Genomic DNA, 14,121 nt, shown 5'->3' with positions numbered 1-14,121 from the left:
CAAGGACCACAGGAACAGATGAAACTTCCCAGCCCCACAGTCACAGGTCACCCTTAGAGATAGTGATCCCAGAGGCAGTAACACCCTCTCACAGACACACATGCCCTCTGCACCACCACACCCCTCCCCTAGCTTATTTTCATCCATCAGACTTAACCACCATCCATATAGTGTGTATTTTCCTGAAACTCCTTGTTTTTTGTCACCTAGAACTCGTTTCAAGAGACCAGAGACTTGTCCAACTTGTTCACTGAACCACCTACAACAGGGCCACTGTCTTAGTCTCCTGTTACTGTAACAGAAGTACAAGTGAGTGGCTTTAAAGAACAGGTATTTCTTCCCATATAGTCCAGATCAGGGTCTTAGTCATGTGAATTTCTTCCTTTCAGATGGGCCCAGACATTCCTTTGTTCTTTGTAGACAATCCTCACATGCATCTGTCTCTGCACAGGGTCTGTGCACATCTGTCTATAAGCCCAAACCAACCCTATTGCCATCAAGTTGATTCTGACTCACAAAGACTCGTAGAGATAAACTAGAACTGCCCATAGAGCGTGCAAGCCTGTAATTTTATGAAAGCAGATTGCCACATCTTTCTCTTTGGAATGGCTGGCAGGTTTGAACCACCAACCTTTCAGTTAGCAGGCAAGTACTTCAACCACTGCCAGCGCTGCTTCCCTGTATCTATGCTTTTCATATAACTCAAAAGTGGTTGTGTTAAGGACCTATCCTATACCGGAATGATATCCAATGACTGACAATTTTACATTAGATTGCATCATGGAAGGTGACTACATTACATTTACACCTATAGGGGTTAGGCTTCAAACATTTTTTGGGGGGGAAGGACACAATTCAATACCTAACAGCCAGTTACCTACAATAGCTTCAATATATACTTATTGAATGACCAGGCTCGAGACATAGGCACACTGAGGTTTGTGGACAAACACTGCCACAGGCACACATCAACTTGGAACTTCATGCAATGAATTGCATTCATGTTCATTTCATGTGGCAGAATGTTATCTCCTTGCCTCTAACCCAGCCTTCAAAAGTTCTTTCAGAAGTTGTGGTCAGGGAGAAATCTTCCAAGGCCTCACTGTCTCCATAAGAACTAGAGGAAGGGAAGCCTGAATCCATGAGAGGCAATGCCCGCCATGGCCAGAGTCATGATGCTCTAGATGTACCTTTGTTTCCCAAAGGTCTCTGAGGTTACACCAAGGAACATACTGTAGCCACAGACAAGATTCCAGGAGGTGGCCCACTTCCCTCCAGTTATGCCTATGAGCTGAGGGCATCCTAGAGGGTGTTTCCCAGGTACAAACTGGGTTCACAGGAACAAAAAGGGCACAAATCCTCCTTCCCTAGTCCCTCCTTTCTTCCTATGAAGAATTCCAAGGTTATGGACAGAAGTGTTGTTGCATACCCATAAACCAAAGTGCAAGATGTTAAATTTCCTCTTAGCACATGAAATGGTTCTTTGCTAGTTTTATGTTTATTTCTTAGGATACACAGTGAAATTCACAATTTGAAGAGTAGCTGTATGAGTTTTCATAAATGTACACTTACACCACAATCGAGATACAGAACAATTACCCAAAAATAACTTGTTTGCGGGCCCATTTGTACTCAAAACCGCACTGTCAACCACTGATCTGTTAGATCTCTAGACCTTTTTTCCACCATGTCATGGAAAATGAATGCCATATAGCCCTAGGATTCTTTTTGTAAATATGATGCCATATTTGTAAAACTGTATAATCATAATTTTCTTCCAGCATTGTTCCCTGTTTCAAATTTTTGACAGTACCAAATACAAGTGATAGCACAGATTAAGTCTTCAAAACTGAGAGACTGCTGTGAGCTATGTAAGTTTTGGTAAAATTCTGTGCACTATGTGATTTTTTTCTCAATTTGCATGACAATAGGGACAATGTGGGTGGGGCTTAAGTGAGATACAGATTACAAATCACATTAATCTCTGCAGTGACAGGAAACATGAATTAACATGGGAAAAAATGGAGAAAAGATTTATCTTTACTCCTTAATAAAACACAAAGGTGGTCCATCTTTTTTCTTTCCTAGCTAGTGTTAGAGTCTTAAAAACAAAAACAAAAAAACTCACTGCCATTGAGTCAGTTCTGACTCACAGTGAACCCTCCTTGGGTTTCCGAGGCGGTATCTCTTCGGAAGTAGATTGCTCAGTCTTCCATCTGAGGAGTGGCTGCTGGGTTTGAACTGCCAGCTTTCTGGTTAGCAGTCAAGTGCCTTAGGCACTATGCCACCAGAATGCCTGTTACAAGTCTTAGGCATATGCAAATGATACCTGTGAAAAATGAAGTGGCCTTTTGGATCATAACAGTTCTCCCTCCAACTCCTCCTATAAAACATATTAAAATTTTTCCTCTTCGAGGCTCTCAAATGCCTTACTTACCTAGTGCTTCTTTAACACAAATACCACGAATGGCTTTAAAGACAGAAATTATTTTCTCACAGTTCTAGAAGCTAACAGTCCATCAGGAACACAGCCATGTGGATTCCTTCCCAGTCGGCAGCCCTCGGTGTCCTGGATCCAGGGGATTATATACCCTCCTTACGTGGCATCTATCGATGCCTGCTTATGTTTGTGTCTATGTCTATTCTGATCTTCATAACTCAGAAGTTATGCTTAGGACACACTCTACACTGAAATGGCCCCATTAACATAACAAAGAAAACCTAGATCTAAACAAGATTATATCCACAGGTATAGGATAGGATTTCCAAACACATTTCCAGGGAACACATTTAAATCCATTAACATTTCATTCATTGACTCCCCAAAATTATTCTACCCACAAGCAAAACACACTCACCCTATCATTATCATCCACAAAAGTCTTAACCCATTCAATATCACCTCTAAGTAAAAATTTCATCTTCTGAATCAAGCACGGGTGAGAGTCTAGGTATGTTCCATCCTCAGGCAAACTTCCTCTTCATCTCTGAACCTATGAAATCTGGAATAAAAGTTACAAGTTTCCAAAGCACACTGGTGGAACAGGCACAAGACAGACATTCCTATCCCAATAGAGAGAAATTGGAGGAAAGGGGTTGCAGGTCCCAAACCCAACAGAACAAATTTTGTTAGATCTTAAGGCTTCAAAATAATCTTCTGTTCCCCAGGAATATCTGGACAATGGCCTTGCCCTCTAGACTCTGGGCATTGGCCAAAGACTTTGTGTGTCACCATCCAAGCCCATCTTGCTCCTTGGCTTTTGGCAGCGCCATTCACCTGATCCACCTGAGTAGTGACTCTGGCAACTGAGCCCCCGGCAGCTCTTTTATCCTGGTCCACTGACATGACAGCACTGATTCCTGGTGGTGGCCCCATTTTCTTGACTGAAAAGTAGCATCACTCTTAGAAACTGAAGTGGTGGCTACTGGACTCTGAAACCTAGAAGACAGTAGTTCCACCCTTTGTAACCGAGGAAGCTTTGCCACTCTGTGCTCCTGCTGATCTATGAACTACACCTGGGACGGTACTTTCCTTTTCTTGGAGGACAATAGATGATCACAACCAAATGTTCACAACCAAGTTTCCTACCCATAGAATTCCACGAGGCAGAAAGGTTTCCTTTGTTTTGTCCTGTCTCTGTCTCTTTCAGTCTAAGCTGACAGGATTTCTGCTGAGGTAGCTGATCAGATCATCAGTCACAGACCAAATCTCTTTAGCAAAAGATTGGGTAGCTATGTTCTTGGTGAAACTTTCAGAACATGATTTTTTCGTTTCTGCAACAGGATATTCCAAATCTTTCAGTTCTGGCTTCATTTTGCACAGTTCATTTTTTAAGTGTATCTCTATCATCCCAAATTTTACTGTAAGTGGCAAGGGAAAACCATGCTGGATTTTCAACACTTTGCTTAAAAATCTCCTAAGCCAAACATCCAAGTTCATCACATACAAGTTAAACTTTCCACAGAATATTTAACATAATTTAGACAAGGACTCTGCCACTTTATAAAAAGAATCATCATTTCTTCAATATCAAACATGTTCATCATTTCTTTTCAAATCCTCACAAAAGTATATTTAATGTCATTTCTAGCAAAATTATGGTCATAGGATAGAAATGTTCTCTACAAGATTCCTCATTTCTTTCTGAGCCCTCATTAGAATTGCTGTTAACGTCTATAATTCTACAAACAGGCTCTTACTATTAAGTGTATCAAAATTCCTCCAGGTTCTATCCGTTACTCAGTTCTAAAGCCCTTCCCACATTGTAGGTATTTATTACAGTAGCACCCACACTATCTTGTACCAAATTCTTAGTTATCTAATACTGCTATAAAAACAAACACCACAAGTGAGTGGCCTTACAGAACACAAAATTATTTTCCCACCAATTTGGAGGCTACAAGTCCAAATCAGGGTCTCAGCTGTGTCAAGTACTGCCTTTTCAATAGTCCCAGGCTTACAGACGATAGTCACATGGCTCTGTCTGTAATCCTGGTAAATGTAATTCCTAAAAAACCCACATTGGCATAACACAATCCAAGATAATCATCTCCTACTCTAGATTTCATTATCATATGACAGGTGTCTAAATGCAAAGCCTACTGGCATAGTTCCAACCAGAAGCAAGGTAAAAGAGGGCAAAAGTTGAAAATAACAATTGACTTCAGACTGTATATTTGGAAAGAGCTAAGGCATTTAACTGCTAACCAGAAGGCTGGTGGTTCAAATCCACCAGCCTTTCCTCCGAAGGAAGCCTGGGAAATCTACTTCCACAGAGATACCACCTCGAGAATCCAAGGGATCGCTATGAATCAGAATGCCTTGATGGCAGTGAGGTTTTTTTGTTTTTGGTATACATTTGGAAGAACTTTACCTAGTTACAAATTTCTGCCAACCCTTCACTAGCAATGATAATGGAATAAGAACACTGGTAGTAATGGGGGGGGGCAGATTTTCTCACTAAGAAAAGTTTTAGAGTATAATGTGCAACACACTATCTATCACACAATGCCACTAAGAAAATCCCAATACCAAAGTGTTACTGTTCTAGTAACTGCTTACTTACAGAACAATTATTTCATAGGGTTTCTCTCCACACTGTGTCCTCCTATGTGTATGTAATGATGTGGGCCAAATGAAGGCTTTCCCACATTGCTTACATTCGTAAGGTTTCTCTCCAGTGTGTGTGCTCATATGTGTTCGTAAGGATAACTGCCATTTGAAGGTTTTCCCACACTGCTCACATTCATATGGTTTCTCTCCACTGTGCATTCTCGTATGTTTTAGTAAAGATGAAGACCACTTGAAAGCTTTCCCACATTCCTTACACTCATAGTGTTTCTCTCCAGTGTGCATTCTCACATGTTCTCGAAGATGTGAGATCTGACTGAAGGCTTTCCCACACTGCTTACATTCATAGGGTTTCTCTCCAGTGTGTGTAGTCATATGAGTGCGTAATGATATCGGCCATTTGAAGGTTTTTCCACATTGAGTGCATTCATAGGGTGTCTCTCCAGTATGTACTCTCACATGCCTTTGGAAGGATATGGCCCAACTGAAGGTTTTCCCACACTGCTCACATTCGTAGGGTTTCTCTCCACACTGTGTCCTCCTATGTGTACATAATGATGTGGGCCAAATGAAAGCTTTCCCGCACTGCTTACATTCATAGGGTTTCTCTCCAGTGTGTGTGCTCATATGTGTTCGTAAGGATAAGGGCCATTTGAAGGTTTTCCCGCACTGCTTACATTGATAGGGTTTCTCTCCAGTGTGTGTACTCATATGTGTTTGTAAGGATAAGGGCCATTTGAAGGCTTTCCCACATTCCTTACACTCATAGGGTTTTTCTTTACTATGAGTCCTTTCATGCCTTCGATAAGAATGAAGATAACTGAAAGCTTTCCCACATAATGTACACGCATAAGGTCTTTCTCCACTGTGACTTCTCATATGTGTCCTTAGGTATGATGGACAACTAAAGGCCTTCCCACATTCCTGACATTGATACGGTTTGTGTCCAGTGTGATCTGTGATATGCATCTTAAGGGAGGAATGACGCATGAAGACTTTTCCATATTCACTGCTTCTTTCATATGGATTCCTTTCAGTAGGTGTTTTCTTGTACAGACTAAGATTTGGAATCTGGCAGGAGGTTTCTCCACATTGATTATATTCAGTACTCTCAAAAAATCTCTCGACCATATGATTTCTGTTAAAAATGAGAAGAATTTTATTAGTAATATATAAATGACTTTTAATATTTATTAATAATTATAAGGATTACATTTTTACAATTTTTAGTGAAAGTTTCTTGCCCTGTGTGAATGTTATAGGAGTGTAATAAATCTGGAATCTCTGGAAGAAGGTTAGACCACAGTCATTATTAAAACAGTATGTCTTATATATAAGTTTTCTTAATAACAGTTCCCATCTGAATTATATTTTAAACACTCGGTGTCTAAATCACACTTGATGAAAATTTTATTGTGACAATTTATCATAATACACAAGTAAAGCAGGAATGTGTGGGGTTTTATTTGTCTACTTTTTAAATTTAATGACATACTGAGATTCCCTCCTGGGATACTGCTTTCTCCTATGAGTGTAACTCACCTAACATTCCTCCCATGGTTTTTGTGCTGATCTTCAATGCTAACGTCTTCTGAAATTTTTCCTAAAATGGAGGCCCAAGAATAATTTCTTGTGAACTTTGGTATTCTATGTTCCTTGGATATTTTTTCCCCAGAAATATCTTGTTGAGAAACTGACCCATTACCCTTACATGGAGTATGATCATCTGAAACCAAAAAAATGAAAAAAATTTTACAAGGACAAAGAAAATAATTTCAAATAAAGACATTAAGAAGTTTAGCTGTTTAAAGACTTCATCCATAACAGGTTCGAAGGGTCAAAATAGAAAGCAACTTCACAGACACAGTAAAATTTTCTCAAGGTTTCCAAAAACAAACTTTTCTGGGCCCAAAATGACTTGTAAAACCTACATGTGCAATGATGACAGTAAGGGAATTTTAAGTATTTTAACCAAGACAAAAAAGAAAAACTCAGTTTAATGCATAGATTCTCACAGTCATGAAGGAACTATTAGACTCTAGCTCCATGACACTGGTGACCATGTTTATCTTGCTTATCAATTTACTTCCCTTTACACATTCCAAATCTTTGAACAGGCCTGATGAGCAAGAAATGCTTGTTCAGTAAACACATATGTGAAGGAGTAATGTCATCCTTACCTACTGATGCCAAGTTTCTGAAGGTTTCTAGCATCACATCTCTGTAGAGCTTCCTCTGAGCAGGATCTAGCAAAGCCCACTCCTCCAGAGTGAAGTCCACAGCCACGTCCTCATACATCACAGACTCCTAAAACATATGACATATGTGCGCAGGAGGATGGGTGAAAATGACAGAACTTGAGACTATGTTCAATTCATAAACAAACAAACTAAATTCACTGCCATTGAGTCAATTCTGACTCACAGTGACCCCCACTGGAGTTTCCAAAGCTTTAAATCTTTATGGAAGTAGATCATCCTATCTTCTTTCCATGGAATGGCTGGTGGGTTTGAACCACTGGCCTTCTTGTTACCAGCCAGATGCCTTATCCACTATACCACCAGAGCTCCAACTAGATTCTGGGATCTCTTAACATCCACTCCACTACTCAGTCAACAGACTTGTTGCTCTCTGTCTACACTTACTAACTTATAGATTAAACAGCACCACCAACACAGAACAAGATAGACTGACACAGTGGCTGCAATGATGGACTCAGGCATCGCAACAATTATGAGGATAGCACAGGATTGGTCAGTGTTTCGTTCTGTTGTACACAGGGTCGCTATTAGTTGGAACCAAGTCAATGGCGCCTAACAATAACAACAACTAACACAGGGAACTTGTCTCTGTATTTTTATTGTGACTACTTCAAGTCTTATTCCTCTTTATCAGAATGGTCCAGAGCACAATGGAGAAATAAAATACTATACAAATGAAACAACTCTTTCCATTTTAAGACTACCAAGTCCTTGTGACAAAAATTATTTCAGCAATGTCCCTACTTGTCTTAAGTTATCTAGTGCTGCTATACCAGAAATACCACAAGTGGATGGCTTTAATAAACAGAAAATTATTTTCTCACAGTCTAGGAGGCTACAAGTCTGAAATCAGGGACCTGGCTCTAGGGAAAGGCTTTCTCTATCAGCTCTAGAGGAAGGTCCTTGTCTCTTTTGAGGTTCTATTCATGGGTGATCTTCATATCACTTGACATCTTTCTTCCTCCATCTCTGCTTCTTTCACTTGCTTAATCTCTTTTATATCTCAGAAAGGTTGACTGAAGATACATTCTACCACTAATACTCCCTCAGTAACATAACAAAGACAGCTCATTCCCAAATAGGATTATAACCCCAGGCACAGAGGTTACAATTCACAATACATATTTTAGGGGGACACAATTTGATCCTTGATACCACTGCTCACCATATCACTTAGCACTACATGAAACACAGGGTCAAACCTAGATAAGGTTTTAGGGAATAAAAACATATTGAAAGACTGGAAGCTGTTCCTTCACTTTCTCCTACCACACACAATAGGCCAAGGTGCCTATGGAAACCCAAGTTGCAACAAGGGCAGCTAGCCACAATACATTAAAGAACTCCAGGCCATAAGAAGTAGACTGACCTTACTAGCTGAATGAAATATTGTTTTGGAGTAGTAATAATTTTAACTTATCTATGTAGAAGTTAAGGAGCTCTGGTGGTGTAGTGCCAAAGGCATTTGACTGTTAACCAGAGGTTGTCAGTTCAAACCTACCAGCCACTCCACAGAAGGAAGACTGGACAGTCTACTTCCATAAAGATTTACCACCTCAGAAACCCAAAGGGGGGTCACTATGAGTCGGAATCAACTCAATGGCAGTGAGTTTGGAGTTTTGTTTTGTTTTGTTTTGTTTTTGGTGTATAGAAGTTATCACAGGCTCAGTATCTACTCTTCCTCTCTGTGCCACTTCATGGAAATTGAATGTTATTGAGAAGTTAAGAGCTCAGGAAGGAAGAAAAATCATGAGAACTTAAGACTCCCACACATTCCCTACACTCCCAAGCCTCAGTGCTGCTGCCCACCAATCTGGAGTTCACACACACACACACACACACACACATAAGGTACCAAAAGAGCATTTTTCACCAGAGCAATAAAAAGTACCCTTGTGTTGCTGACTTTGTGGCAGAGGTTAAGAGTCCCCCACTGCAAAGGAGTTCATTGAAATCCAAAACATGGTCTGTGAATTATATATGTAACAATGGCTGCAACAATGGGCTCAAACAAGGCAGTGACTGTGAAGACAGCACAGGACAGGGAAGTGCTTTGTTCTTCACCCTTGTTTACACAGGGTCATGATGAGTCAGAATTGACGTGATGGCATCTAACAATGTAATATATAAAGGGGTCAGCAGTGTTTTTCTTCAAAAGAACGTACTTCCCTGCCTCAGTTTCCAGGAGGAAGTGATTCCCTAGAGGCAGATGAGAGGTTACATCCTGTTGTAGGTTGAATTCTGTCCCTAAAAAAATGTGTGTTGTATATTTTAACCTCGATGCCTATGGTATAATCTCATTTAGGAATGGGTTCTTTGTTCTGTTAATGTGGCAGGATTATGTAGAGTGTGTCTTAAATCAATTCCTTTTGAGATATAAAAGAGATTAAACAAGCAAGGAAGAAAAGCAGAGTTGGGATAAGAGACATGCCAAATCACATGGAGACCTCTAAGGAACCGGGACGCAGAAGCTGAAAAGAAAGGGCCTTCCCTAGAGCTGACAAAGCTTTCTCCTAGACCTGGTGCCCTGACTTTGGACTTCTAGCCTCCTAAACTGTGAGAGAATAAATCTGTTAAAGCCATCCACTTGTGGTATTTCTGTTATAACAGCACTAGATAACCAAGACACATCCAATGGTATTCACTTCTTCGCCCCTTGTTGGGCACACAAGCATGACAACCCAACCTGAAAACAAAGAAACCACTTAGCTGCATGGCTTCCCTGAGTCCTGGTTGCCAAAACAGATCACCAGCCTACTGATGTCCACATACAGGGGACAGAGAAAATACTGCCATGCAACAATTCTGATTGTTGGGAGGACAGGTTGTTAAAAGGGCAATCTCACTCAGGCTACCTAATCAGGACCCTGGGGTCTGGTTATTCCCTGATAACGGAAGACAGGAACTGAGCCTCTTTCTGTCTTGATTTCTTCTTCTTTATCAAGGAAAGTCCTTCCCTAGCATGGGTCTAATGAGTATTTCTTTGTTCCGTTTATGTGTGTATATGTTATATGGCACTTGGCCGATACAGTTAGTATATGTTCCTGAAGGCAAGGGAATGAGATCCTTCAACTCCAATGTAAGAGGACTTGAGTACAGACCACCAGCCCTGCAGCAGATGCAGGGAGTGACCCACTGGCCATGGGGGACTAATGACCACTATTGAAGGTGACTTTGCTCTGTCTCTTCAGTGTACGAGCAAAGCATTGTCCCATCCAATGCTGTTTTTCAGTCATGTCTTTCTTGGCAACTTCCAACCTAGACTCGAAATTGATGCTAGGATTTACCTATTCAGCAGAGCAGCAGCAGGATACGAAGACCCTCTCTCTCTATTGATGGTATAGAGGGAAATGAGATCTCTGAATCAGCCTTTACTGCTGTAGCTACAGCTATGCATAATGTCTTATCATTTTTTAAAACCTCCATTACCTAGTGTGCAGGAAAGAGTAATATAGCAGGCATGAGATTCCTCATCATTACAAAGTTCTGCTGGCAAGGTTGGCCCCTGGCTGGTGTGTGAGCACTCAGGATTTGAAAAGGATTCCAATCACCATTCTTATTAAGAGTTGCTCATTGTGCCTAAACTGTTTACGCAAACAACATGGTTTATGCCGACCTCTGCTTTCCTTCTGGGAGTCTGGAATTTCGGTACATGCTCAGCAGAGGGTGCTTATGTGTTCATGTGCCAATACAAACCCTGGGAACTGAGTCTATAAGAATCCAGAGGAATTCAGTGCAACCGATGTGACTCCAGCAGGAGGGGACTCAAATCATTGTACCTGCTGAATTGTACACTGGAAAATGGCTAAAATCACAAATCTTCTGTTAAATGTTCACCGCTTATCTGTCAGTTTGTTGTACTGTGGTGGCCTGTGTGTTGCTGTGAGGCTGGAAGCTATGCCACTGGTATTTCAAATACCAGCAGGGTCACCCATAGTGGACAGGTTTCAGTGGAGCTTCCAGACTAAGACAGACTAGGAAGAAGGACCTGGTAATCTACTTCTAAAAATCTGGCCAGTGAAAACCTCATGAATAGCACTAGAATACTGTCTGATACAGTACTAGAAGATAAGCCCCTCAGGTTTGAAGGCACTCAAAATACAACTGGAGAAGAGCTGCCTCCTGAAAGTAGTCTACTTTAATGATGTGGATGGAGTAAAGCTTTTGGGACTTCATTGGTTGATATGGCACAACTCAAAATGGAAAGAAACAAATGCAAACATCCATGAATAATCAGAATGTGGAATGCACAAAGTATGAATCTAAGAAAAGCAGAAGTTGTCAAAAATTAAATGGAATACTTGAAGATCCATATCCTAAGCATGAGTGAGGTGAAATGCACTGGGACTAACCACTTTGAATCTGACAATTATATGGTCTACTATGCCAGGAATAACAAATTGAAGGGGAATAGTGTTGCATTCTTTGTCAAAAAGATCATCTCAAGATATATCCTGAAGTACAATGCTGTCAGTGATAAGGTAACATCCATATACCTACAAAGAAGACTAGTTAATACAACTATTACTCAAATTTACGCAGCGATCATTAATGCCAAAAATGTAGAAATTGAAGATTTTCACCAACTTCTGCACTGCAAAATTGATTAAACAAGCAATCAAGATGTCTTGAAAATTACTGGTGATTGGAATGCACAAGTTGGAATCAAAGAAGGACCCTCAGTAGGAAAATGGAAACAACACAGACCACATGATAGAATTTCAGTAGACCAATGACTTATTCATGCCAAATACTTCTGACACCATGAACAGATGTCACAGGATGGAATACACAAGACAAATCAACTGCATCTGTAGAAAGAGACAATGAAGAAGCTCTATATCATCAATCAGGACAAGGGCTGGTGCCAACTGCAAAACAAGTCATCAATTGCTCATATGCAAGTTCAAAGTGAAACTGAATAAAAGACAGCCAAAGTATGGCCTTGGGTATATGCAACCTGAATTGAGAGACCATGTCAAGAACAGATTTAATGCACTGAACACTAATGAGTGAAGACTAGATGAGTTGTGGGATGATATCAAGGACATCATACATGAAGAAAGCAAAATGTTAATAAGAGACAGGAAAGAAAAGACCAAAATAAATGTCAGAAGAAACTCTGAAACTTGCTCTCAAATGGGAAGCAATTAAAGCGAATGGAAGAAATGATGAAGTAAAACAGTTGAACAGAAGATTCCACAGGGCAGCTCAAGAAGACAATGTGAAGTATTATAATAAATGTGCAAAGACCTGGAGCTGGAAAGCCAATGGGGAAGAATGCATTTCGGCACTTCTCAAACTAAGAGAACTGAAGGAAAAAAACTCAAGCCGAGTTGCAATACTTAAGGATACTACGTGCAAAATACTGAACAACATAGGAAACATTAAAAGAAGATGAAAGGAATACACAATGTCACTGTACTAAAAAGAAATGGTCAACATTCAACCATTTCAGGAAGAAACATATGATCAAGAACCGATAATACTGAGGGAAGAAGTCCAAGCACCACAGAAGGCACTGACAAAAAACAAGACCTGTTAACAACCTGCAACATGCATATAGATACAACTTTGCTTGCTGAAAGCAAGGAGGATTTAAAGCATTTACCGACTAAGATCAAAGACTACAGCTTTCAGTATGGATTACATATCAGCATTAAAAAAAAAAAAAAATCACAACTGGACCAATAAGCAACATCATGATAAATGGAGAAAAGACTGAAGTTGTCATTTCACTTTATTTGGATCTACAGTCAACACCCATGGAAACATCAGTCAAGAAATCAAACGATGTATTGCACTGGGCAAATCTGCCTCAAAAGACGTCTTTAAAGTGTTAAAAAGCAAAGTTGTCACTGTGAGGGCTAAGGGACACTTGACCCAAGACATGGTATTTTCAGTCACTTCATATACATGCGAAAGCGGGACAATGAATAAGGAAAACTAAAGAAGAATTGATGTCTTTGAACTATGGTGTTGAGGAAGAATACTGACTATACCATGGACTGGCAGGAAAACGAACAAATCTATCTTTTGAGAAGTACAGCTAGAATGTTTCTTAGAAGGGAGGATGGTGAGACTTCATCTCACATACTTGGAAATGTGTATCAGAAGGCAGCAATCCCTGGAGAAGGGCATCATGCTTGGTAAAGTACAGGGTCAGGGTAAAAGGGGAAGAGCTTCAATGAGATGGGTGACACAGTGGCTACAACAATGGGATCAATCAGCAGTGATTGAAAGGATGGTGGAGGACTGGACAGTGTTTCATTCTGTTGTACACAGGGTCAAACTGACTCAATGATGCCTAACAACAGCATATCTGATGTGTTATTTTACCACAGTAATTTTTTTATGGAAACATAAAAATAAAAGCAAAACTTGTACAGACAAGTGTTTGAAGCTCCTTTCTTTCTAAGTGCCTAAAATTGGAAGCAACCCACATGTCTAATAGGTAAATGGATAAACTGTGGTGCAGCCATAAAATGCAATATTACTCAGTGACAGAAAGACATGGTTTATCAAGCCACCAAAAGTCATGGAGGAAGCTTAAGTGCCTATTGCTAAGAGAAAGAAGCCAGTCTGAAAAGACTGCATGCTATGGTTCTAACTGGATGACATTCTGGGAAAGGCAAAGAGACAATAAAAAAGATCAGTGGTTGCCAGGGACTGAGTGGGGATGGATGACAAGGCAAAGCCCACAGGGGCTCCAGGGCAATGAAGCTGTTGTGTGCAGTATGCACCGGGGGACACACGACATCAAGCACTTGTCAAAATTCATGAGCTGTA

The 14,121-nt window shown here is 40.4% G+C and overlaps 1 protein-coding gene across 1 annotated transcript; it reads right to left on the bottom strand.

Moving 5' to 3' along the window:
* Window positions 1–5,062: 5,062 nt before the first annotated feature.
* On the bottom strand, window positions 5,063–5,698 carry LOC122151032 (zinc finger protein 57-like). The gene is made up of 2 exons (XM_042782327.1): window positions 5,521–5,698; window positions 5,063–5,436 (listed from the first exon to the last, which is right to left on the bottom strand). Exons 1-2 carry the CDS (start codon window positions 5,696–5,698, stop codon window positions 5,063–5,065), a joined length of 552 nt encoding a protein of 183 aa, XP_042638261.1.
* Window positions 5,699–14,121: the final 8,423 nt, after the last annotated feature.

Source organism: Orycteropus afer, unplaced genomic scaffold (genome assembly GCF_000298275.1).
Source record: "Orycteropus afer afer isolate SDZICR_OR568_19922 unplaced genomic scaffold, OryAfe1.0 scaffold00291, whole genome shotgun sequence".
Classification (NCBI taxonomy): domain Eukaryota; kingdom Metazoa; phylum Chordata; class Mammalia; order Tubulidentata; family Orycteropodidae; genus Orycteropus; species Orycteropus afer.
The sequence above is the reverse complement of the archived record's forward strand: the minus strand, read 5'-3'. Positions and strand labels throughout refer to the sequence as shown.